Here is a 23,732-nt window from a genome sequence, read left to right as displayed (position 1 = left end):
TGGTAGAACATCTTGTGAGTCTGCAATCATGAGTATGTGTTCCAGTTTGAACGGTTGGCGGTGCTCAAAATGAAGTCACTCTGGATAACTCCAACACATTTGAGCTCATATTACTTAAGTCAGCGCGATCGCGCAGCGTTTTCTGAAAAATAAATGAATCAGTCAACACCCGGATTAAATGATTAATACAGATAATGATACAGATAATAATATTAATACAGACCTCGGTTCGTTTTCATCTTGATAATATGGCGAAACAACATTCTTTTGCAGAAAAGTTTCAAATTGTGATTCGAATATACAGGAAAATTCTAGTCAACGGAATTAACATTTATTTTTATCTTTACCATAATTATCATTGAAATTTTTATTTTAAGCTTTAAATTCAGTAAAATCTTAGTTTTCCTAAACAGTCAATCGGAAGATCCTAACCCATCAAACTACATTCTCACTTTTCGAAAGATAACTTGTGAAAGTCATCACACTGTTCACTTAACATCGCAATTGTTCCGGGAATAAATTCCCGAAATACCTCGTTCTTCGGAAGTACAATGGAATGTCCGGAAATCGGTATCTACTCAGAAAACAATATCTACTCAGAAATCGAAACGACAATTTCTACCTACCTATACGATACCTATTTCTAGTAGTAGGAGGTACTGTCAAATATAAGATAACTTTTAATTTTTAACGTAAAAGTAAGGAAGTGGTCAAATTTCAACATAGGTAGTAAAAAATATCAAAAATTTTCGTGATGCTGCTTTTACACTTATCTGTGATTTATCTGATTTTTTAATTTAATACATACGTATTTGTTATTTTTTATTTATTTATTGAAAAGTATTACTGCTTCATAGGCAGGGTGGTAGTACCTACCCGTGCAGACTCACAAGAGATCCTACCACCAGTAATTACGCAAATTATAATTTTGCGGGTTTGATTTTTATTACACGATGTTATTCCTTCACCGTGGAAGTCAATTGTGAACATTTATTGAGTACGTATTTCACTAGAATTGGTACCCGCCTAGGCGCCTGCGGGATTAGAACACCGGTGCATCGCAATGTTGTTCTTATTCATGCCTTACGGAAATTATTTATAAAAAAAAAAAAGGTATCTGCGCACGGAGATTTGCGTATTCCGCTTCACGTCCCAGAAATTGCAATTAGTATTGTGTATTATGTGAAACCATTTAATTTTATGGACACAAAACTTTAATTGGAACTTTTATTGGAAACAAAACATTAATATTACAGTAATAATCCTAAATAACGTTACGAATCGAATCCGTCAAATTTACAAAAGTAAACTTTTTGACTTTATGAAGTAGTTTGCATATTTTGGTATCGCTAACAAATTTGCTAATATAAATATCACCATTGTCTGTGTCGGTCTCCAATTTCTTAAACAAGTCATTTACTTGCTCTATATTTGGATTAACCATTTTTTCTGGCATCAATTTAAAGTGCCATGGCAAACAAATTTGCAGTACATTCCATATAACAGATTGGCTCACGGCATATGTAATGTTAGGATCTTCCAAAGGTTCGGGCTTCAGTTCTACTTCTTCTTCTTCTTTTATCTCTGGAGTTTTCTCTTCGATAACTTCAACATCTTCTTGACAGGGCGGACAAATAAACGTAGTTTTAATATCAGTAGTAGACTGTGCCAGTTTACTTTGACTAACCAAATTCTTTTGACTCCTTGGCACTCGAGCACTTTGGGCACTCTCAATCTTCTTTGCTTTAGCAACCTTAGTTTTCTTTCCTTTCTTATCGCTCAAAGATGGTTCAGTATACTGTATTTCTTCGATCGTAGTACCTTCACAAATATTAACTACTTTTGTTAGGAGTGTGGTCAGAAATTGTTCAGTACATTTATGTGCACAAGCTAAACATTCGTCTTTATATTTTTTCTGCTCTATTAATTTACAAATAACATCTTGACAGTCTTCTAATTTGTAACAGACTTTCTTTCCGACGGCCATCGAAATGGCCATAGCGAAACCTTCAATGGGATCTGCACTTTTACAAAATGCCAACAAGAAAGCAGGATAGTTCATTAAGTTCTCACTGGTTTCGAATAGTTCAAACAAATAGTGTTTAATTAAATTTAATCTTAATATGGCATGTGGATCTTCAAGATCAAAATCTATGTCGAACCAAAATTCGCTTTTTAGAAAACTATCTCTGTCGAGCAACTCTGTAGACTCATTGTCAGCACAACGGAAATGTTTCCGTATTCTTAGGAGCTCCTCTACAGATGGAAATTTAATATTCAAACAGTATATCAAGAAATCTCTCCAATCAACATGAACTGTATCGCCGTATATTAACATCACTAATTTCGGTATCTGTTCTGGATCTAAACGATTCCACAACGGTGGAAGTATAGGGCCATCACAGGATTCTTTACCGAACAAAAGGAAATCTTGCAAAAGGTAAATGAACGCTTGCTGAAAGACTATACCGGTAGGTGCAACTAATTTAAATTGTGATCTTAATCTTGCTAATTGACCAACTTTAAAGTCCATCTCACCAAAAACTATTTCAATTTCTCCTTTTTCCGTCAACGTGTCTAAATTCGCAAACTGTATTAAATTGTGGTCAATAACAAACGTATCGTGCTCAAGTGTAAGACTTTCTGGGACTTTTCTACCATTTTCAATGGCCATTTGAAGGTACTTGCATAAACGATCAACAGACTTGATCTCACCTAAATAATATTTATTGATATCGTTTTGTATTTCAGTGAATGTTTTATAAATATGATCATTGAACAGTTTCATATCTTGATGGCATTTATTCTGAAGAGCTGTTAGTCGCAAGTTGAATCTAAACATTTCTCCGTTTATACCCATGGTCCATTCATCAATGCATTTCAAAGCGTTCTCTTTGAAAATCTCCTCTGAACTGATCGACATCTCGGAATTATTTCCTTCCTTTTTCTTAGGAGCTTGTGACGCTTTAGCTATCTCATTGTATTCTTTACTAATTAACGACCTATAAGAATCATTCGTGTCTTTCACAATTTTCATGGCAAATTTAACATTGTTCTCAATAATTAAATTAAATGGATTGTTGCTGTAATCAATTTGTATGTTTTTCGACCACATTTCTTGATGATTAGCTTTCAACTGTTTGTATATTTTATCTTCGCCACTTTTCTTACCAGAACCATCATCAGTGTCCCTTGTTATTTTAGTTAAATCTTTTGAAGACAATCGATCTGAAGGAAGTGGTTTCTTCAACATTGCATAATAAAAATCATGAAAAATTTGAAACGTCAACATAGATCTGCAATAAAACATACTGTAATTTTCAGTAAAAATATTACTATAACTACGTAACTACTCGGGATACATAATAAATAATAGGTAAAAGAGAGGCCTCCCTCTACTTTGCCACGTGTTAAACCAGGACATAAGTTTAGAAAACCACAGAATGTTGTATCAAACTGTTTTAAAATACAATCATGAATGAAAACTTTAAAGCTTGCACTCTATAGTTTCGTCACTCGACCTGCGGCAACCATATAAATTAATTACACTATAATATTTGATAATAACTATTGAGATTATACCTGTTTAATTCCATTTGCATAAAAGATATATACGTATTAACCATTGTGGTTAATTCTTCCATAGTCCAATTATCGGAGAGAAGTAATTGTCTTTGTTGTTCGGCGTACAATTTCCTTACGTCGCAAATGTGATACAATTTATTTTGGAGCTCTTTAACCCGACAATGCCATTCGTTCTTAGTTAAACCAATATTTTGCCAATCAATTTCAAAATCATTGTAATCTTTTTGAAATTTCATTACTAAGTCTTGTTTATGCGATGGCAGTGTTATGATCTGCTCCATTTTATCCTTAACAAATCTGCTGTAAGGTACCAGACAATTCATTTGTAATCTCTTAGAGAACAGTAATTGTTTCATGTCATAAATGTAAGTTTTTTCTATTTCTTCCCAACAAGATGCTAGGGCCACACCTATTGTATCTACTATAGGCAACTGTGCATAGTCCCAGTCTTCTTCGCCAGCTATAACTTTGACCTCTTCGGGGCTTATAACCGATATTTTTTCATTTTCTTCACTAGCTGTAGCTGCTACAGGAAAGACATCTTCAGTACATTCTTCTTGGGAGCTCGGTGATTTTACAACCTGTAATTCTTTTGTAATTGACATTTTACTAGACTTAGATCCTCTGCGTATTTTTTCTTTAGACTTTCCATTACTTACTTCAGGCTTTACGATTTTTGATTTCGTTCTTTTGTCTTCAGATGATGGAAACTCGAGTAGACTCAAAATTCCTTCTCCAAACAATTTATCGCATGATTTTATAGGAATTTCTAGATCTCCAATAATATATTTGCAAATCTGTGCTAGTAAATCTTTTTCGATGATTTCGTAATACATACTGTAATTGATTCCCATGGCTGAATAAAATCTATCAATAAATTCCGAATTTTCGAGGGTCAAATCCCACACAAAGTTTTCATGTAAAATATTTTCAGTTTCTTTTAATTTTATGTAACATGTAAAGTAGCTTTGAAACGGCTTCTCGTTCGGTAATTTATGGGGATTATTTACGAGATTAGACGATCTGAGTAGTGTGAAAGGATCATTGTCTTTTATCTGATGTTTGGCTATGTTTTCTTCTAAATATATATCGTCGTTATCATTTAATTCTGATTCATGAGGTGGAGCTCGACCCGAAAATGTTTCCTCCAATATTCTAGCTTCTCGATATGAGTTTGGATAGTTTATAATGACAAACCCGTCAACATTCAGACTTTTTAAGTATTCAACTATCATAGCCGAAAGCAAATAATCGGTTAACCAACTACCAGAACTAAGTGTATCGTAGGCGTAACGACCGAGCTCTGCTGCAGTGGATAATTTAATGTCCTCTTCTGGTATAGCCTTAGGTGTCTGCGTTTGCTTAGTATTCACAGGAATTGTACCCAGCATGGTTGCAACGGCCACCTCATTCGATTTGTTTTCTACTTCATCTTCAATTTTAGTTAATCGAATAAGTTCTTTATTTTGGATGTCTTCGTCGGGAATTCCCGAAATAAATTTATCATAACACAATTCTACATCTGTACAACCGACCATCTCAAATTTATATTTTCTCATGCAAAAATTAATAGCAGATTCAAGTCTAACAACTTGTATCTTGCGAAAATTTAATAAAGTCTGCATGGCAACGGTCAGAGATCTATCTGGAAGACCACGAAGTACAGCTTTAGCTAAATATGCTGGTAAATCCGCTGGCGTCTTTTGTGGCGGATACGGATATTTTATTTCAAGTAAGCTATATACAACATGACCTAAGATTCTAGTACCCAGATATTCATATTTTCTGTCATCAGCTTCTGGATCATAATTAGAAATTAAACATTCTAAATTCCACGGGTGTGAATAGTCGTGATACTCCTTAAACTCGACATCATTTAAAGCATTCTGTCGGTCTAGTTCAAGCCTCACAACCTCTTCATACTGCGGATCCTCATGCTCAACTTTTAAAATGTCTTCCATTGGATCCAGAATATCAAAAATAGGTTGGTGTTTATAATATAAATTTTTCCATTCGTGAATAAAATGAAGAGGTATTTCATCACCAATTAGTAATTTAAAATATGCGTATTTAGTAACGTAGTCTACTATAGACAACATCGTATCGTAACATATTTCATAATAATGCTGGCGTTTTCTTTTCATTTTCTCGGCATATAGCTTTTTATGGAGCGTATTTTGTCTGCGTTTTTCAAAATCTATCTCAGCCACTTCTAAACTGATTTGTTCTTTGACGTTTTCAAGGTATTGGTTGAATTGTTGCTCTCTCTGTTCGGAAAATTGTTTTTCCGCTTGTATTCTATTTTTAATTAAATTTCTTGTTTGTTGTTTCGTTTCCATAAGTTGCGTACACAATTGTTTCTCGAATTGCGATAATTTCATAACTTTCTTTGCCAATTCTGCATCAAGATTACTTTCCTCTTCAGCCACGGTAAGTTCCCAAAGTGAGCCACTAATTGTATTCCCGATTTGTTTTTGGAACTCTTCTGATTCAGTTTTATCTTGAATTTTAATATGTAAATTATTCATGTAGTTCCTAGCCCACTCTGTGTCCACTAAAAACTTTTGCCTTTCAACAGCTTGTTCATCCAACTTCAAAAGTTCTGCATAAGTATAATTTTGAAATGTACATGGATACCTCAGCGAAAATTTTTCCATTTCTTTGTTATCTTTTTCTTGCTCTTTGTTTGGAGTTTTTGGAATGCTTTTGAGAAATGGGGCATTTTTCTCATTAGCATTTTTAAGCACTTTCGAATATTTATGCTTCATATACTCATACGTTTCCTTCACTTGCTTAGCTTTTATCTTTTGCCACTCTACAAAATGCTTCTCGTTCAGTAAAAATCTAGACAAATCATCAACAACAGACTCACGTTCCTCTTTCACTATGTCTACTTTGAATCGTGTTTCCGGTTTTTCTACTAAATTTGTCATCATCTTTCTTTCCCGTTTAATAAAATCTGTTCTATCTTTTTTATCGAGGGTTAAAAACAGCTGATAAAATAGTCTGAGCAACGATGAACCCTTTCCTTCCATGAGGCAACGTAGATCGTCATCATTTAAATTTATATCCAGCGTCCTTAACCACTCGGATAAATATTTCCAATTGTTTTTAATGTGTTCGGCAGCATTGCTCGATCTTATGAGAAAGTGTTTTTCATCATTGATAACTTTATAACTCAATAGTACAGAAGCAAGAACAAAGCCGTTTTTCATCATTTCCCCGAATTCGTGAGCTTCCCATTTTATTGGTCTTTCCAATCTTTCCGTAAGCCATTCTTTTAATATTTCCGCCATTTCATATCCTGTGTGATAATTTATAAAAGATGTGTATGTTTATTCTTTTTATATTTTGTGAAAAGCATTTGTCAACAAGAATACAATATTTTCGATGTAATTCGTTTTTGACAATTTGACACTGAAGTATGTCTATGCAATTTGATTGATTTTATACGTTTCTTAATCACTTCTTAATTTACTTGACAAGTCCAAAAACTTCGCAGGCTCTTTTTGCAAAACTGCCAATTATTAAATTAGTTTTCGCGCCATATCAAACAAGCACTCGTGGAGATGTGAAATGGTTCAACACGAGTCCCGGAATGCTTATTCCCAGCAAGTAGCAAGCAGTTTATTATGACAATCTAGGAATATGTTACTTGATATTAATTACCTACCGATAAACTTATCATCTTTTAACTCTATACTAATATTATAAAGCTGAAGAGTTTGTTTGTTTTGAACGCGCTAATCTCAGGAACTACTGGTTCGAAAAATTCTCTCAGTGTTAGATAGCCCATTTATCGAGGAAGGCTATAGGCTATATAGCATCACGCTAAGACCAATACAAGCGGAGCACCAATAAAGAATGTTTCAAAATCGGGGTTATTTTTACCTTTTGAGATCTTCCGCTGCGTGCGCTGCAGAAACGGTTTAAGTTTCGCTAAAATAATGTATGACAGAATTGTTCCCCTTTAAAAGATCTAAAAAAAGTCCACGACAGGATATGTCTATATGTTAAGGTTGGCTCACTATTACGTTTTTATGCTAACCAAATTTGTTCTAAAATAAAGCATTAATTTTGTGAACTATTCCACGCGGACGAAGTCGCGGTCAAAAGCTAGTTAGAAATAAAATTTCTCAGAGCGATGAAAGTTTCCTAGACAATTATCTTTATAATCACGACGTTTTCATGTTAAATTCTATTCCTTAAAGTAGATTTCAGTTTTTTTTCTTACATTGAACATGTTATTCAATATTATATTTTGTAACTCAATATTGAAATTAGTTTCTCATCTCCTTAAGAAGCCATCTAACTATTTCAATAAAATATATAAAAGTCATTGACCTTGACATAAAAATAGGAAGATGAAGGTAACAAAATATAAAAAAGTGTCTGAGACCTTAAAATAAAGTATTCGATGTACCAATACCGAGAAATGCAACTATGCCGTGGTTAAAATCTTTGCTTTATTTTAGTAAGTGTTGTTTTTTTTTACAAACTTTACATACACAATTACATCGTTAATCGTTTTAATATTCTGGCTAATCTATTTTGGGATTTTTGTAAAGAGCATTAAATTCTTTACGAAATTCCATATTTTTACTGAAAGGATTGTTGAAGTTCCTTGTTAATTACTTGATCGTGTTAATTACTAAGATTGGCTAAACATTTAGCTATCACTTATCAGTAGCCGTAAATAAATAGAAAAATAAACCCTAAGGGTAAAAATAAATTAAAATATCACAAGCTCGTTATTTTTGTATTATTGTATGTATAATAGAGAGAATTTTTTAAAAGATGTACATTTTTCACTGAAGTAGGTCTATGACATTTTTATGTGTTGGCAGCACTGGTCTTTAGTGTCATTCAATATTATGACTTTTGTGATGTTTATTTTCACTGTTTTTCACACATATTTCCCAATTATTGACTAAATCTAATTCAGGATGAAATGCAATGATTTTGAGAAAAGCGTAAGTTATTTTAAACAAACGAAAACTATTGTGATTGAAATAAATGGTAATAAGAAAATTAATATAAATAATTGTATTGTTTACAGAAGTCTCGCCACATGAATCTTGAAAATTTAGATAAAGCTTTACATGATTTAGGCATGCTGAGTGCAATAACTGAAGCGAGGCGTGAATATTTACGTGAAACGAAGTCTAACTACAGTGTAATGCGGTTGAACACGCGTTATGTATCAAACGTCACAGTCGGATACTGCATGAAAAGAGCGACGAATAAAAACAGACTGTGTCCTTACGTAGTGCCCATTAGGCACAGAACCAAGAGTGAGAACTCAGATGCGCTCGCCAATGACCCGAGTGATAATGGATGCGAATTCAAAAGCAGTATGTTTGAGCCATCAACCAGTAGCTACATCCATGACTGCATAAAAAGTCCAGCGAAAAGATGCCAGTCCCTCGAGAACCTCAATCTAGCCGTTGAACCACCGATAAACGCGGAAACATCCCCCGAAATGGATTGTGTCTCGACACGAATACAAAAACTACAAGTTGATGAATGACATCAGCCACCAAGACCTCAGAATTTAGTGATAACCAACAAGTCATATTTACTCTGAGAGTGGTAGCACATAGCAGTAGTAGAAGTGATCTAAAGGATGTAAAATAATATGTTTATCAGTGTATTTGTGTTAGGGAATAAGTAGTGGAATATTCTTGTTCCTAGCTTGGTGTAATTGATTTGATTTTGCATGTGTTGTGTATGTATTCTAACCTGATTTGTTTTTAATGCAGCTAATGGGAAATGGAAAATCATAGACGAAATTTAATGCTCAAAAATTTTAAGTACAAATTGATACTTTTGTATCAAAATATTAATGAGTTTTGAAACTTCAGTATTTGTTGAATATATTATAGTGATTTACTAGCAAGTATGATTTTTTTTCTTAAACGGGATCATGTCCCTACTTTATCTAACATAATGTAACAGTACAGAAATAATAATAATAAACATATTTACATTTCCTTATATTGAAACATAAAACATTGTATTACAATAAGCATTATTGTAATTGTTTCCTATAAATAATTGACAACAGAGAAGTTAATACAGTGAATGATTCTTGAATTATGTTAAAAAGTATGTACATGTAATACAAAAATCTTAAACCATTTTGGATATTGTATTAATTTGCTTTATGGATGTGTTAATTTTAAAGATAAACAAATAATTAAAGACTGCATTGAGATCTCACTTAAAAGCTGAGCCATTATTAGTTTGAGATGCATTCTAGTAATTTTTCATGTTTTTCATCATTATTAAAAACACACACACAATATGTTTGTTAACATATTTTGTTATTTTGTTCAAATGATTTAATTAACAGATCTTTAAAAATAAATATTGCTTTAAATTACTTGATTCATTTTCATGTTTGAAATTCCTGCAGCCTGCTTATTTTTGAAAAATGTTACCAGCTTGAATTTGTATATAAGTAGGCTTCATATTTCTAATGACCTTCCTAGCTCATATTATGTAGAAACATTCCCACATTTATCTCACAGGTGATCTCATATTTTAATTTGACAATTTCCAACTTATATTGTAAACTGAAGTGAATACTCATAGCTGACTCAATATCGACACATAATATTTATTCATTTACCTTTCACATTCAAACAGCCACATTGTTCTTTTTTCAAAATATACTAATATAGACCAGTGAATTATCATCCATTCTTACCCTCAGCCTGTAAATATTAATTTGATACACTATTGAACCGCTTTTAATCAGTTTTAAAATTATAGAAAAATAGCCTCTCCTAAATTAAAACAAAACTAAAGTTGTGTTCAAAAAATATAATCAACCCATATAATCGAGAAGAGAAAAGCTAACAGAATGTAAGCCCGCACCGGTAGGCACCTCCTTGCTTATTTCTGACGCAAAGTAGTCTAGTATTTCCGATTTGAAGTACGGGAAAACTTTAACATAATACCTACTAGTTCTTCTTCTACTAATATTACATAATACCAGTTACTTCCGCTTAATCCATACAGAAAAGGGCGGTTCGGATCGTCGATAATCCCATTTTCACGGAACGTTTGGAATCGTTTTGTACCGTATATTTCATGGAGAGTGCTCTGAGGAATTGTTTGAGATGATACCATCATCTCGTTTTTACCATTGCACCGCCCGCCACCGGAGTAGAGTTCACTCATACTACCTGGAGCCACTGCGTTCAACCAATGCGTTTCCAGCGATCTTTTTGCCACGTACCATCCGGCTTTGGAATGAACTCCCGTCCGCGGTGTTTCCCGAGCGCTATGACATACATATCCTTCTTTAAACGAGGCTTGTGGCTTAACGGTAAGCAGCGGCTTGGCTCTGCCCCTGACATTGCTGAAGTCCATGGGCGACGGTAACCACTCACCATCAGGTAGGCCGTATGCTCGTCTGCCTACAAGGGCAATAAAAAATAGTTAACATCTCATAACAAAATCAATTTATCCCAATGCTACTTTGTCGAGACCTTTCATCAATAAATGTCTCATTAGTCACCTTAGCTGATAATTATAAGACCGGAATCAGTGTTGGTAATTTTGTTTACATTTGTTAAAATGACTCTTTGTATTCTTGATAAGCTTTCAGTACCTATACACACTAACGTAAGACCATAAGAGGGGAGAGGCTTTCAGAATTATGTTTTATTCTCTTACAAGCTAAATTCCATATAGGTGTTTTTGTCTCTTTCCATTATAATTTTTGTTTCATCGAGTTTCCACTATTTGTGATTATAAAGGCGTTGAAGAGGTCCCAATCAGACATTCTCTAATCTACAAAGGTTTAATGATAAGAAAAAAACAAGGATAAAATTAATTTATTCGCACTTTCTGAGTATGCTTAACGCTTACAGAATAATAATAACAAAAAAAAAACAATATTTGTATATAAGTATTATTGCATTTTGACTTGATGCTTAAAAATTATTCACAGCGCCTTCACTTTCAATTGTTTCATTTTGGGAGTTTTTCGTTTCTGCTGGCGCTTTTGCTCTTTTAATTCCCAACGACGCTGTTTCTCTGGGTCGTCTTCCTATAAAACAATATTGCATTAGATATACGAACAATACCATTTTACTAATTAAAAAATTTACTGTCTCGTTAGCCGAGTGATTGGTAACACAATGGAAGCAAATACCGATACTACTACTACTAATGCTGCACTGGCGCTAAGACCCCGAAGTAGTTAGTACTTAGGGTCTTGGACTTCGACAATAAACGCCATCATTCGTCCTGATAAAAGTCGTCGTGGCCTAAAGGATAAGACGTCCTGTGCATTCGAATCCCGCAGGCGGATACCAATTTTTCTAATGAAATGCGTACTCAACAAATGTTCACGATTGACTTCCACGGTGAAGGAATAACATCGTGTAATAAAAATCAAACCCGCAAAATTATAATTTGCGTAATCACTGGTGGTAGGACCTCTTGGGACTCCGCACAGGTAGGTACCACCACCCTGCCTATTTCCGCCGTGAAGCAGTAATGCGTTTCGATTCGAAGGGTGGGGTAGCTGTTGTAACTGTACTGAGACCTTAGAACTTATATCTCGAGGTGGGTGGCGCATTTACATTGTAGGTGTCTATGGGCTCCAGTAACCACTTAACACCAGGTAGTTTGTGAGCTCGTCCATCCATCTAAGAAATAAAAAAAAAAAAAAAAAAAAAAAAAAAAAAAAAAAAAAAAAAAAAAAAAAAAAAAAAAAAAAAAAAAAAAAAAAAAAAAAAAATGCTGCGCAACAACATCTTGCCTGTCCGTCACTTGGGGCTCACGTGGAATCCCTTCCACAGCGTCAGGGAGCCGTGCTTGGGCCACCCCCTACGGCGCGTCGTTTCTCCGGTACACCCACTTAACAACCCTATCCTGCTCCAGCAGAACTACATACCTGCAACTTGAGCTACCGTGTCTTTTCATCTCCCCCACAATATATGGCTCACCAAAAACTACAGATTATACTCAGATTTTTTTTAATGATTGACAGATTACTGATGGCCCGGAGGCCTTTCCAGTTTCACCAGGACAGGTGGGCGAGCAAAAGCTCAGCCAGGAGGGGTGGGATTTGCTAATAGCTGCCCGAGCGCCTCCGAAGGAGACCTAACGACTCAAGAGCAATTGCTTCGCGAATGAATCTACTACCGGATCGGAATCGCAACCCGCTGAGAAGATCCGGCGAGAAACTCAGCGGACTGATTCATGAGTTAGGTTTCACGTCGACCTCTTTGTCGAGTTCGACGAGTACGGTAACCGGGGTTTATACTCAGATCATACTTACTGCGAGTATGCGTTCCTTCTCTTGTTTCCGTTTCTCCTCCCGCCTCAGAGCGGCCTGCTCTTGTCTGGCAGCGTGCGCCCCCCGGAGCCAGGCCTCCGCCACCTTCTGACGACGCTTCTCGCACTTAGCCAATGCCTGACATAACACACGGACGGATATGTCATTATGAATTATTTACTTAATTAGTTATCACAAAAAAAAATATTGCGCTGTTAAAATACGGCAGAGCTTCGCCTTTATAAAATTTAATGTTTCGCGAAATACGAAGAAAAAAAACAAATCAATCAAACGATTTGTGTACCGTTGTATGTTGCCGTTACTGTGTTAGAAACATTCCTTGAAGTTCATGAAGTCATATTTTGGCTCACTAGGATATACTACACGCAAACTCATAGAACACTTTTTACTGGTGGTAGGACCTCTTGTGAGTCCGCGCGGGTAGGTACCACCACCCCGCCTATTTCTGCCGTGAAGCAGTAATGCGTTTCGGTTTGAAGGGTGGGGCGGCCGTTGTAACTATACTTGAGACCTTAGAACTTATATCTCAAGGTGGGTGGCGCATTTACGTCGTAGATGTCTATGAGCTCCAGTAACCACTTACACCAGGAGGGCTGTGAGCTCGTCTACCCATCTGAGCAATAAAAAAAAGAACGATAAAATAAATAGAAAGAAAGAAAGAAAGAGAGAGAGAGAGAGAGAGAGAGAAATCACTGGATTGATACACGCGTGGTGTACCAATCCTATGATATAACATATACACATACACACACATAAACATAGGTACATACATATATCCGTAAATATACATACAATTAATACACAATGTAATATAATAATTATTATTAAAAATTTGAATACAGTGTTGAATACATAAGTTGTACTTTGGTGAGATTTTATTTATCCAGAATCTGAGCGCGTAACAATACTCTATCTCACCTCTTTGCTGAGCTTGAACCTCTTGAGCTTGTCGAGGATGTAGAAGACGAGCTGCAGCAGCGGGCGGAGCTCGTCCCCGCCGCCGTCCGGGCCCAGCGCCAGGCTCACCAGCATCACGCGCTCCGTCTCCGGGGGCTTCGTTGATGCCGTCTCCCTGACGACGACATTTCGTTGTTGTAATTAATAAAACTAGTGTTGTTCCCGCAGTAGTCGAAATTCGACTATCTATACTAATAATATTATAAAGAGGAAATGTTTGTTTGTTTGTTTGTATTGAATAGGCTTCGAAACTACTGAACAGATTTGAAAAATTCTTTCAATTTGGAAGCAACACTATTCCCGAGTGACATAGGCTATAATCTTTTTTGAAAAAAAAATTTGGATATTTTTAATCTTTTTTGAAAAAAATTTGTTTTTTTTTTTATTTATTGCTTAGATGGGTGGACAAGTTCACAGCCTACCTGGTGTTAAGTGATTACTGGAGCCCATAGACATCTACAACGTAAATGCGCCACCCACCTTGAGATATAAGCTCTAAGGTCTCAGTATAGTTACAGCAGCTGCCCCACTCTTCAAACCGAAACGCATAACTGCTTCACGTCAGAAATAGGCAGAATGGTGGCACCTACCCGTGCGGACTCACAAGAAGTCCTACCACCAGTAATTACGCAAATTATAATTATGCGGGTTTCATTTTTATTACACGATGGATGGATGGATCCTTCACCGTGGAAGTCAATCGTGAACATTTGCCGAGTACGTATTTCATTAGAAAAATTGGTATCGGCCTGCGGGATTCGAACACCGGTGCATCGCTCAACACGAATGCACTGGACGTCTTATCCTTTAGGCCACGACGACTTCACGACTACGACGATAAGCGCGCGTCAGACCAGTCAAGGACATCACTCGACGTCAGACAAATACGGGGAGGAGCGAGCTGCCCCCCGCGCGTCGCTTCAGGCCCCTATGGACATGAACTCTTTTTTTTATTTCTTAGATGAGTGGACGAGCTCACAGCCCACCTGGTGTTAAGTGGTTACTGGAGCCCATAGACATCTACAACGTAAATGCGCCACCCACCTTGAGATATAAGTTCTAAGGTCTCAAGTATAGTTACAACGGCTACCCCACCCTTTCAAACCGAAACGCATTACTGCTTCACGGCAGAAATAGACAGGGTGGTGGTACCCACCCGCGCGGACTCACAAGAGGTTCTACCACCAGTAAGGTAAAAGTAGTCTGAAAAAAAATAAGCGAGTGTTGGATACTGACTCGAGGTGCTTGGGCCCGGCGTACTTGTCGGAGAGGTGCAGGTAGAGCAGGTGGCGGTGGTGCAGCTGCAGCGCGGCGCACACGCGCGCGTCCAGCAGCGCCGCGCCCGGCTCCGCGCACTCCGCCACCACGCTCAGCGCGCCCGGCACGCCCAGCCGCTCGCCCGCGCGCCGCTCGCCGCAGTACACGCTCTGCACCACGCACCGCACGCACGCAAACACTCCTTTATTCTAACTTTATTTACTTTTTGAAGTGAAACTTGTTTAGAATCGTTGTGATGTGCTTTCAAACGCGATGAAACGAAAAAAATAAGTGTACCGCGATTGGCTTGCCGAAGCGGCTCCGAGCGGCGCCGACAAATCACGAAATGCTCCACACGGTCTCGCGTCCCCGACTAGTTCAGTGTGTTTTTGATGTTTCTTTGTGGTACATAACGAGCGATGCGACTGGGCCGGTGTTCGAATCCTAACAGGTACTAGTCTTTGTAATAACCACCATACACCACCAATACACCAACAACCTGATTACCTCTCACTTGATTAGGTGCTATTGTAACAGCACGAAAACATTTCTTTATTCAAGTTTTATATCACCCATGGCTTTAAGTGATTTGAAGTCGTCGTGGCCTAAAGGATAAGACGCCCGGTGCATTCGTATCGAACAAAGCGACTGTACCGGTGTTCGAATCCTAGACAGGTACTAGTTTTTCTAATAAAATATCTACTTAAGAAATGCTCACGAATGGCTTCCACGATGAAGGAATACCGTCATTTAAAAAAAAAATAGGTTTTAGAATAACCTGTGAACATCAACAACTAGACCATTCAACATAGCCACATGGAAACACTACCTCCACGATCCGCTTCCGGAGATATATTTTCTCGTGTAACACTTGGCTCTTGATACTTGGGAATAAAGTTCTTCAAACATTGTCGGGAGGGGTATCCAGAGGCGACGGTACCCACTTAAAAGTTCACACACACTTCATCATCGAGGGTATCAAAAGAGACCTAAAAGTAAAGTTTCATACCAAATCGTGCATTTCCCTGGCGAGTTTCGCGGCTATCTTCTTCTGAGCGATACAGAACACGAAGGGATCCATATCGTCTTTGCCGAGCTCTATGCGGATCTGCAGCGTGTCCGGAGTGGGCCGCACCACGCCCAGCAGCACGTGGACGAGGTCTTGCCGCTGTTTCGAAACGAATTAAGGTAAAAAAATTGCTTATTTATGGGTGGACGAGCTCACGATCCGCCTGGTGTTAAGTCCTTTAATCTACAAGGTAAATGCCGCCACCCACCTTGAAATTTGAGTTCTAAGGTCTCTGGTATGTTGTATAGTTACGACGGCTGCGCCACCCTTCAAACCGAAACGCATTACTGCTTCACGGCAGAAATAGGCGGGGTGGTGGTAGCCACCGGCGCGGACTCACAAGAGGTCCTACCACCAGTAATTACGCAAATTATAATTTTGCGGGTTTCACTTTTATTACACGATGTTATTCCTTCAGCGTGGAAGTCAATCGTAAACATTTGTTGAGTGCGTATTTCATTAGAAAAATTGGTACCCGCCTGGGATACGAACACCGGTGCATCGCTCAACACGAATGCACCGGACGTCTTATCCTTTAGGCCACGACGACTTCAAATAGAATGTAAATCTAATAGAACGAATGTTCAAAGTCCCAGTGCCCAAGTTAGGTATAGACGGCCTGTCTAGTGCCAAGTGGCTGCGAGATACTGATATGGCAAATGTCATCGCCCATTTTAACGACATTGAAGTCTCAAGGTATTATCAATGAACGGAATTCCAATATGTCCTAAAACGGCTTAGTGTGAGTGCGAAGTCTGTCGGCGGTTACCTTGATGAGTTTGAGCGTGAGCAGCATGCCCTCGCAGCAGCTGCGGCCGCTGCACCACATCGTGAAGCAGTGCTCCGCCTCGCGCCTCCAGCCGCGCTCGTCCGCGCCGCTCACCACCTCCGCGCCAGTCTCGCCTGCACACACACACACAACCAGACATCAGCCCGCTGAGGTTCTCGCGGGATCTTCTCAGCGGGTCGCGATTCCGATCCGGTAGTAGATTCATTCGCGAAGCAGTTGCTCTTGAGTTGTTAGGTTTCCTTCGGAGGCGCTCGGGCAGCTGTTAGCAAATCCCATCCCACCTGGCTGAGCCTTTGCTCGCCCACCTGTCCTGGTGAAACTGGAAAGGTCGCCGGGCCACCAGTAATCTTTCAATCATAAAAAAAACACACACACACACACCCAACCAAACATCAAACTAACAATTCCGCATTCAAGACTTTCTCCTGAGTTACGTACTTTCAATAAAAGATATGCCCAGATAACTTAACGGTAGGCAGCGGCTTGGCTCTGTCCCTGGAGTTGCTAAAGTCCATGGGCGACGGTAACCACTAAACATAGGTTGGCCGTAAGTTCACGAACTTCACATCTTTACTTTAATTATAGTGTGCACTAGATAGACTACTATGTTTACTGGTGGGACGGGCGTCTTCTGAGCCCGAGTCGGTATTAGTGATATGTGATGCCTGATATTAGAGTGATGCGTATTTCTGCAGCAAAGTAACAGTGCGTTCACATTTTGAAGGGTGGAACAGCTACTATACAATTGAGACTCAGACCTTGTTCATCACCTTCACATTATGATGTCTATGGACAACAATATCTCAAAGCCAGAAAGGGCATTAACTTCACCCATATATGTAACTAGCGGCCCGCTCCGGCTCCGCTTGGGTCTTTAACAAAAATTTCAACGATATTTGACGTTGTTTTATTTTTTTAAATAAAAGAACACTTATTGCGGCATAACTGTATTAGTTAGACATTTGCTATCGCGACACTTTTTGTAAATAATAATGTGTTCTTCAAAGTCGCAGTACATTATTTTATTCTATCATCAATAGTTTTCGCAGGGCACGTGATGTACGGAATATTTTAGGTAATTTTTTACACCTTGGGTTACATTATTGGAGTTTTAGTAAGGATCCCTAATTTTTTCAAAAAAGATTATAGCCTATGTCACTCGGGAATAGTGTAGCTTCCAAACAGTGAAAGAATTTTTCAAATCGGTTCAGTAGTTTCGGACCCTATTCAATACAAAGAAACAAGCAAATCTTTCCCCTTTATAATATTAGTCTAGAAAAAGTTTAAAATAAAAACTTCTAAATTATCAAGGTAAAAATTACTACTCTTTTTATATTGCCAAAATATTTCCGTTGCCATATGAAACACTGCACAGAGAATATTATAAGCCACTTATTATCTCAGATTATTTCACAATTTCTGCAACTCTATATATAGAACGCATTTGTTTGTCTCAATTTATTAATATCTGTAACCTACCAAAAAAAAACCTAAATAGACGTACCGACTAGAGTGAAATTATCCTCCAGAAGCGGTTTGTGTAGCTTCAGAAAGTTCACGGCTATAGACGTGTTCTTGGCGCGACCAATGGCATAGGCGAGCGCGTACGACGCCAGCAGACAGCAGAGTATGCCCTCCAGCCAGTACGCATCCCAGCGAGGTCGAGCCGTTATAGGAACCTGGAACAATGACTCATCGCTATTGAGGCTTTTATCTCCGATACCTGCGACCTGTCAGAAAATGTGAAGGATTTCCAGAGGGCATTTTGTCAACTTATAACCAAAATGGTTCGACGAGCATACTAATTCTTAGACACAGCACACTGAGTTTTCACCGTATCTTCCCACTGTATAGTGTTCCAGTAGTAGATTCTGCAAAGCACTGCTCTTACTAGGGCTAATGTTAGCAACGTGGTCAGGTTAGAGCCAGCTCACCTACTCGCCCATTTAAGCTGGCATAACCACTCAAGGTCACCAGCATAGGTACGGAAAATATAAGAGTCAGTTCGTCATTAAATTCGTTGTGATCATGTAATTTAATAAAATTAGACAAACTACAACAAATTTTCACTATCTTACCTTAGAAATAGTAATCTTTGGTTGTTCCATTGTACGAGGAGTGGTTTCCTGGAACCCTTCAAACTCCTCAGGGTCTTGGAAATGCTCAAATTCATTGTCCTCATCCTTAAATAAACAAATTTCAATGTATATTTTATTAAGTAGGCAGTCTAAACGCGTACCGAATTCTAAAACTGCATTCTAAAACACCTTACACTAATATTGTTGGTCAAAGTATCAATAACATTAATTCAATCATATTGCTCTATAGGTTAGAGTGCACTACAGGTTTTTAACAGAAAACGAAGCATAGTAATTAAAACACATTTCTCACAATAAGCACCCTATTCCTTAAATTGCTCTAAATCTAAGTTGTTTTAATTTTATTTTATGGTTTACTTATAATTAGTGAGCCTTCTATTCAATTATGTATTGTCTGTGTATTTTACATACCTCTAATATTATTTCATCTTCAATTTCAACCACAGCCTCAAATTCTTTAGGTGGTGGTTTCACTTTTTGTGACAGCACATCAGGTACTTCTTCTGTATAATCTGAAATAATTATGTTACAGATGTTTTTTTTTTATTGCCTTTGTAGGCAGACGAGCATACGGCCCACCTGATGGCGAGTGGTTACCGTCGCCCATGGACTTCAGCAATGCCAGGGGCAGAGTCAAGCCGCTGCCTAAAAATGTGACAACATATCAATTTAAGGGGCACAATACTATAACTATAGCACATACAAATACCAACTATTACAACACCTGGATTCATGTCTAGTGTTTGTGTTAATTTTAAGTTATTTTCAGATTTTATTCTTGCATTTTTTTTTTTTTTTATATTATTTCCAATATTTCTGATACTTTACACGTTTCATGATCTTTAAATTAACGTTTTACGTTTGTTTTACGACATGTGAAAACCAAAGGAACTACAACAACTAGATGCCAGAAGCAAACGAAACAACAAGCACATCTATCATACCATTGACGGGTGTATCATCTTCAGCATCAAACTGTTCAAATTCAGCAAAATCATCATCTTCCAGAGTAGTGTCTTCAAAACCATAAACAAACTGTATTCCGCAGAGAAATCCAATCAATAGAAATGTTATCCGCATTTTGTACCTGAAGATTATTATTTTATTTCATTGAATTTTTTATAATTAAATACATGGATAATTAGTATTGGACATATTCAGTAAAACATTGTCAAAAATATTCATAAAAATTATAGCTAGCCTAAATTTAAATTGGTCTTATAAAATATTATCATTTTCTTTGTTTTCTTGTTACTGAAATGTAGTTAAAATATTGTTGAGGGTATTTACTAACTTCAATACAGAATTTTCACAAATTGTAATAAATTTTAATTTAATTTCAACAGCACCCTACATAAAATGATTTTTTGTGTTCTAACATTGTCATATGACAGTCAACATTAAAATACAAAATAAGTAACTTCCTAATAATTACCTTGGAGGTAAGATAAGATTTATCTTAACTCCAAGGTTAGGAAAATTAATGTAAAAAAGGCAAAGTAATGCAATATTGAAGGTGTTTTTATTCATGGATCATGTTACAAATCTTATAATGTCCTTTATATTATGTCATTAATGTTCGTAAATAAATTATTGGATATAATTGGACGCATTTGCATAATGTGCTGATGCAGATATTTAATCCAGATTTCTTTGAGATGAAGTTTATTTGTTATTAATTAGGTATTTAGTAACCAAAGTAAAATTTCGAAGGTCTAACTCAAAAAACTATGACCGACTTTGCATTTTTATCTCAAATTCTTTCCTTCAACAAAAATATTAAAATTACTAACTATTACCTGTATTTGGTTCCTTGCTTTTTTAATTTTAATCACCAATTCATTAATAAACGGTTGTTAATATTTTCTTACATAAATTATTTCAAGCATGGGATCCTATTTCTTTACATTTGACATAAAAAATAGTTTTGATTTTACGAAGTGACAAGGCGCTTTGTCAGTTTTATGTTTTAGCACTAAGAAATTGGCATATTAATTATTCACTATTGGTCAAATAAAATCACTCTTGCAACTTATAGCCAATAGGATGGCTTGCAAATTCTCGCAGCACGTGATGGAACAACAGAATCCACAGGAAACAGTCTAATGAAATGTCAGCAATAGTAATGTCACCGTGTCACGTCACTCACGTCACATGTTTTTTTTTTACGAACACGGCTACTTATCTTTTAAGTCCAACTGAGTTATTACACTTCTTCAGTAATAATTGTCAATAATGTAACGGCAATTTATTGATGGTTCATTGAAAACTGACGAAATACTTAATGTCTGATTAAACAAACAATTCATAAATATATTTTTTGCATTGATGGAAGAATGAATTCACGGCCTTGGTCCTCAAGTTTGTTCTTTAATCGCTCGTGAATAACTATTCAGAAGCTACGATTATATTCGGCGTCTTTTTTGTTTAAGCTATGTTGTTATGTATGTATGCTTATGTTATATGATTAAGCAATAATCACTACATACTTTTCAAAATCCAGTGCATAATTTGTTTTTAACGGCCTTTATTTACCTACCTTTATTTATTATTTTACATGCACTTTGTTTTAGCAAAATAGGAGTGCGAATAAACTAAAAATATTAATGGCCGTACAAAGGTAGTTTTTTATACCTTTTATTGTAAGCTATATTGTTTTAATTTAGTTTTAGACTTTTAGACTCCATACAGAAGAGGGTCGTTCGGATCGTCGATAATCCCATTCTCACGGATCGTTGGAACCTCTGAGTCTGCGAAGGGACTTCGGTTCTCTCTGTGTTTTGTACCGTATGTTCCATGGAGAGTGCATTGAGGATTTTTTAAGATGATACTATCATCTCGTTTTTACCATCGCACCGCCCGCCACCGGAGTAAACTTCATCCCTACTACCTGGAACTACTGCGTTCAGCCACAGTGCTTTCCAGAGATCTTTTTCGCCACGTACCTTCCGGCTTTGAAATGAGCTCACCTCCACGGTGTTTCCCGAGCGCTATGTCCTTCTTCAAACGAGGCTTGCGGAGAGGATTAAACGGTAGACAGCGGCTTGGCTCTGCCCCTGGTATTATTGACGTCCATGAGCAACGGTAACCACTGACCACTCACTCAGGTGGGCTGTATGCTCGTCTGCCTAACGGCAATTAAAAAAATAATAATAATAGGGGTTAAAGTAATTTTTTTTTATTGCCCTTGTAGGCAGACGAGCATACGGCCCACCTGATGGTGAGTGAAACTTTTTTCAAATGGTACCTAAGAGGTTCTTCTTTCTTGTTTGACTTTCTGTTGGACGGTTATATTTGAGGGGACTGGGGTCTGTAGGTGATGAGGGGCTATTTAAAAACACACTGCTTCATTATAATTATATTGCAGATAGCTTGAACACTTTTACACCATTATAAAATTATTATCTTTATATTTTTATAAAACTATTACATGTTCCTCTTGCCGTGTCTAGATGAGAAATCCTGTGACTTTCTTACGAGAACACAATCATCTGTTTTTTAAACATTTAAAATAATTCTAATATTCGAAATTAGTAATCATGTGTCAAGTGTTGCCTGCCATTACATTTATATTCAAACTCCAACACTTTCAGTTGTTTTTTTATTCAGCTTAGACTAGAAAGATGGATACTTCGAAAATTCGAGGAATTTTTGAATACGAGTTCCGACGCGGAACTAACGCTGCACAAACAGTTCGTAATATCAATGTTGCGTTTGGGGGTTTGACTGCTAATGAACGCGCCGTGCGATTTTGGTTTAAACTCTTTCGTGTTGGAAAACTTTTTGTCGCGTAGAAAATTGTTGAAATCACGAAAAAAATGGTAGTCCGTTGGAGCAAGGTCTGGCGAATACGGAGGGTGACGAATGGTTTCTAATTCCAGTTCCTGTAGAGTTAAAACGGTTTCTCGTGCTGTATGAGGTCTCACGGCTCAAGAAGAGTGGCAATATTCCCATTGTAAGTTTAAAAGGCTTTGGTACATCTGGCATCCACATAAATGCAAACAAAAATAGAACCGTATAAACCGTTATCCGCTAAAAACCAATAGAACATAATATATGTATATCGACTAATTAACTTAAAATCAAAAACAGTTAATTACTGATCATTTTTTGCTTAATGTAGAATTGGCTAACGAATTATTATTTATTGCGTAACTGTGCTCTCAAAAATCCGTTACGAACTGTAAATTCGTATGAATGGCATATCACCAATCGCTCTAATTAAGTTAACACCAATATTTAAAGGACATTGTACGATCATTCTGAAGTGCCGCTAGAGAAACATTTTGAAGAAAAAAAAGGATCTTTAACAGCCTTCTTCCAAAGTCCGTGAATGCACCTAATATGCACTGACTTAAGAACTTATATTGGCGTTCCAGAAAAAATATATTTATAAATAAGGTTGACTTATAAATGATACTGTATGTAAGATGCTCTGTGTTAACCCTATCCCGCCGTCGCAATGGCCCCGACTGGGCTCTGTCCCGTTTCCGCGGCTGGGCGCCGGCTGTGAGTGGTATGAGTTTTTGGTGAGGTTCAACTCCCACATACCCCACCCTCACGGCAGATCCGGTGATTTTGTCCTCTACAAAAAAATGTAAGGAGTTCATCCACGCGACCCGCACTCACATAGATAGATACCCTCCAGCCCTTATA

The 23,732-nt window shown here is 37.2% G+C and overlaps 3 protein-coding genes across 3 annotated transcripts; 1 reads left to right on the top strand and 2 right to left on the bottom strand.

Annotated features, from left to right (window-relative positions):
* Window positions 1–1,264: 1,264 nt before the first annotated feature.
* LOC114252351 (sperm flagella and cilia-associated protein 2) lies at window positions 1,265–6,881 on the bottom strand. Its single transcript, XM_028186841.2, has 2 exons — window positions 3,583–6,881; window positions 1,265–3,296 (listed from the first exon to the last, which is right to left on the bottom strand). Exons 1-2 carry the CDS (start codon window positions 6,879–6,881, stop codon window positions 1,265–1,267), a joined length of 5,331 nt encoding a protein of 1,776 aa, XP_028042642.2.
* A 1,537-nt stretch (window positions 6,882–8,418) lies between these two features.
* On the top strand, window positions 8,419–9,970 carry LOC114250959 (uncharacterized). Its single transcript, XM_028185083.2, has 2 exons — window positions 8,419–8,558; window positions 8,645–9,970. Exons 1-2 carry the CDS (start codon window positions 8,532–8,534, stop codon window positions 9,113–9,115), a joined length of 498 nt encoding a protein of 165 aa, XP_028040884.1. The 5' UTR covers window positions 8,419–8,531; the 3' UTR covers window positions 9,116–9,970.
* Window positions 9,971–11,416: 1,446 nt separating this feature from the next.
* LOC114252070 (PAT complex subunit CCDC47) lies at window positions 11,417–21,187 on the bottom strand. The gene is made up of 11 exons (XM_028186557.2): window positions 20,876–21,187; window positions 20,021–20,163; window positions 19,488–19,588; window positions 19,056–19,160; window positions 18,482–18,656; window positions 16,957–17,090; window positions 16,128–16,286; window positions 15,098–15,288; window positions 13,823–13,976; window positions 12,887–13,021; window positions 11,417–11,647 (listed from the first exon to the last, which is right to left on the bottom strand). Exons 2-11 carry the CDS (start codon window positions 20,154–20,156, stop codon window positions 11,543–11,545), a joined length of 1,395 nt encoding a protein of 464 aa, XP_028042358.2. The 5' UTR covers window positions 20,157–20,163; window positions 20,876–21,187; the 3' UTR covers window positions 11,417–11,542.
* Between the last annotated feature and the right edge of the window lie 2,545 nt (window positions 21,188–23,732).

Source organism: Bombyx mandarina, chromosome 03 (genome assembly GCF_030267445.1).
Source record: "Bombyx mandarina strain Sakado chromosome 03, ASM3026744v2".
Classification (NCBI taxonomy): Eukaryota; Metazoa; Arthropoda; class Insecta; order Lepidoptera; family Bombycidae; genus Bombyx; species Bombyx mandarina.
This window is presented reverse-complemented; position numbering and strand designations above follow the sequence as displayed.

Bases quoted from the DNA above. Each gene is read 5' to 3' on its own strand.
- LOC114252351 (XM_028186841.2), bottom strand. From the start codon at position 6,881: ATGGCGGAAATATTAAAAGAATGGCTTACGGAAAGATTGGAAAGACCA. The intron at 3,297-3,582 runs GTATAATCTCAA...GTTTTATTGCAG, and splicing joins ATGCAAATGGAATTAAACAG to ATCTATGTTGACGTTTCAAA.
- LOC114250959 (XM_028185083.2), top strand. From the start codon at position 8,532: ATGAAATGCAATGATTTTGAGAAAAGC. The intron at 8,559-8,644 runs GTAAGTTATTTT...TATTGTTTACAG, and splicing joins GCAATGATTTTGAGAAAAGC to AAGTCTCGCCACATGAATCT.
- LOC114252070 (XM_028186557.2), bottom strand. From the start codon at position 20,156: ATGCGGATAACATTTCTATTGATTGGATTTCTCTGCGGAATACAGTTT. The intron at 19,161-19,487 runs GTATGTAAAATA...TGTTTATTTAAG, and splicing joins AAGATGAAATAATATTAGAG to GATGAGGACAATGAATTTGA. The intron at 16,287-16,956 runs GTAACCGCCGAC...GTTTCGAAACAG, and splicing joins TCACGCTCAAACTCATCAAG to CGGCAAGACCTCGTCCACGT.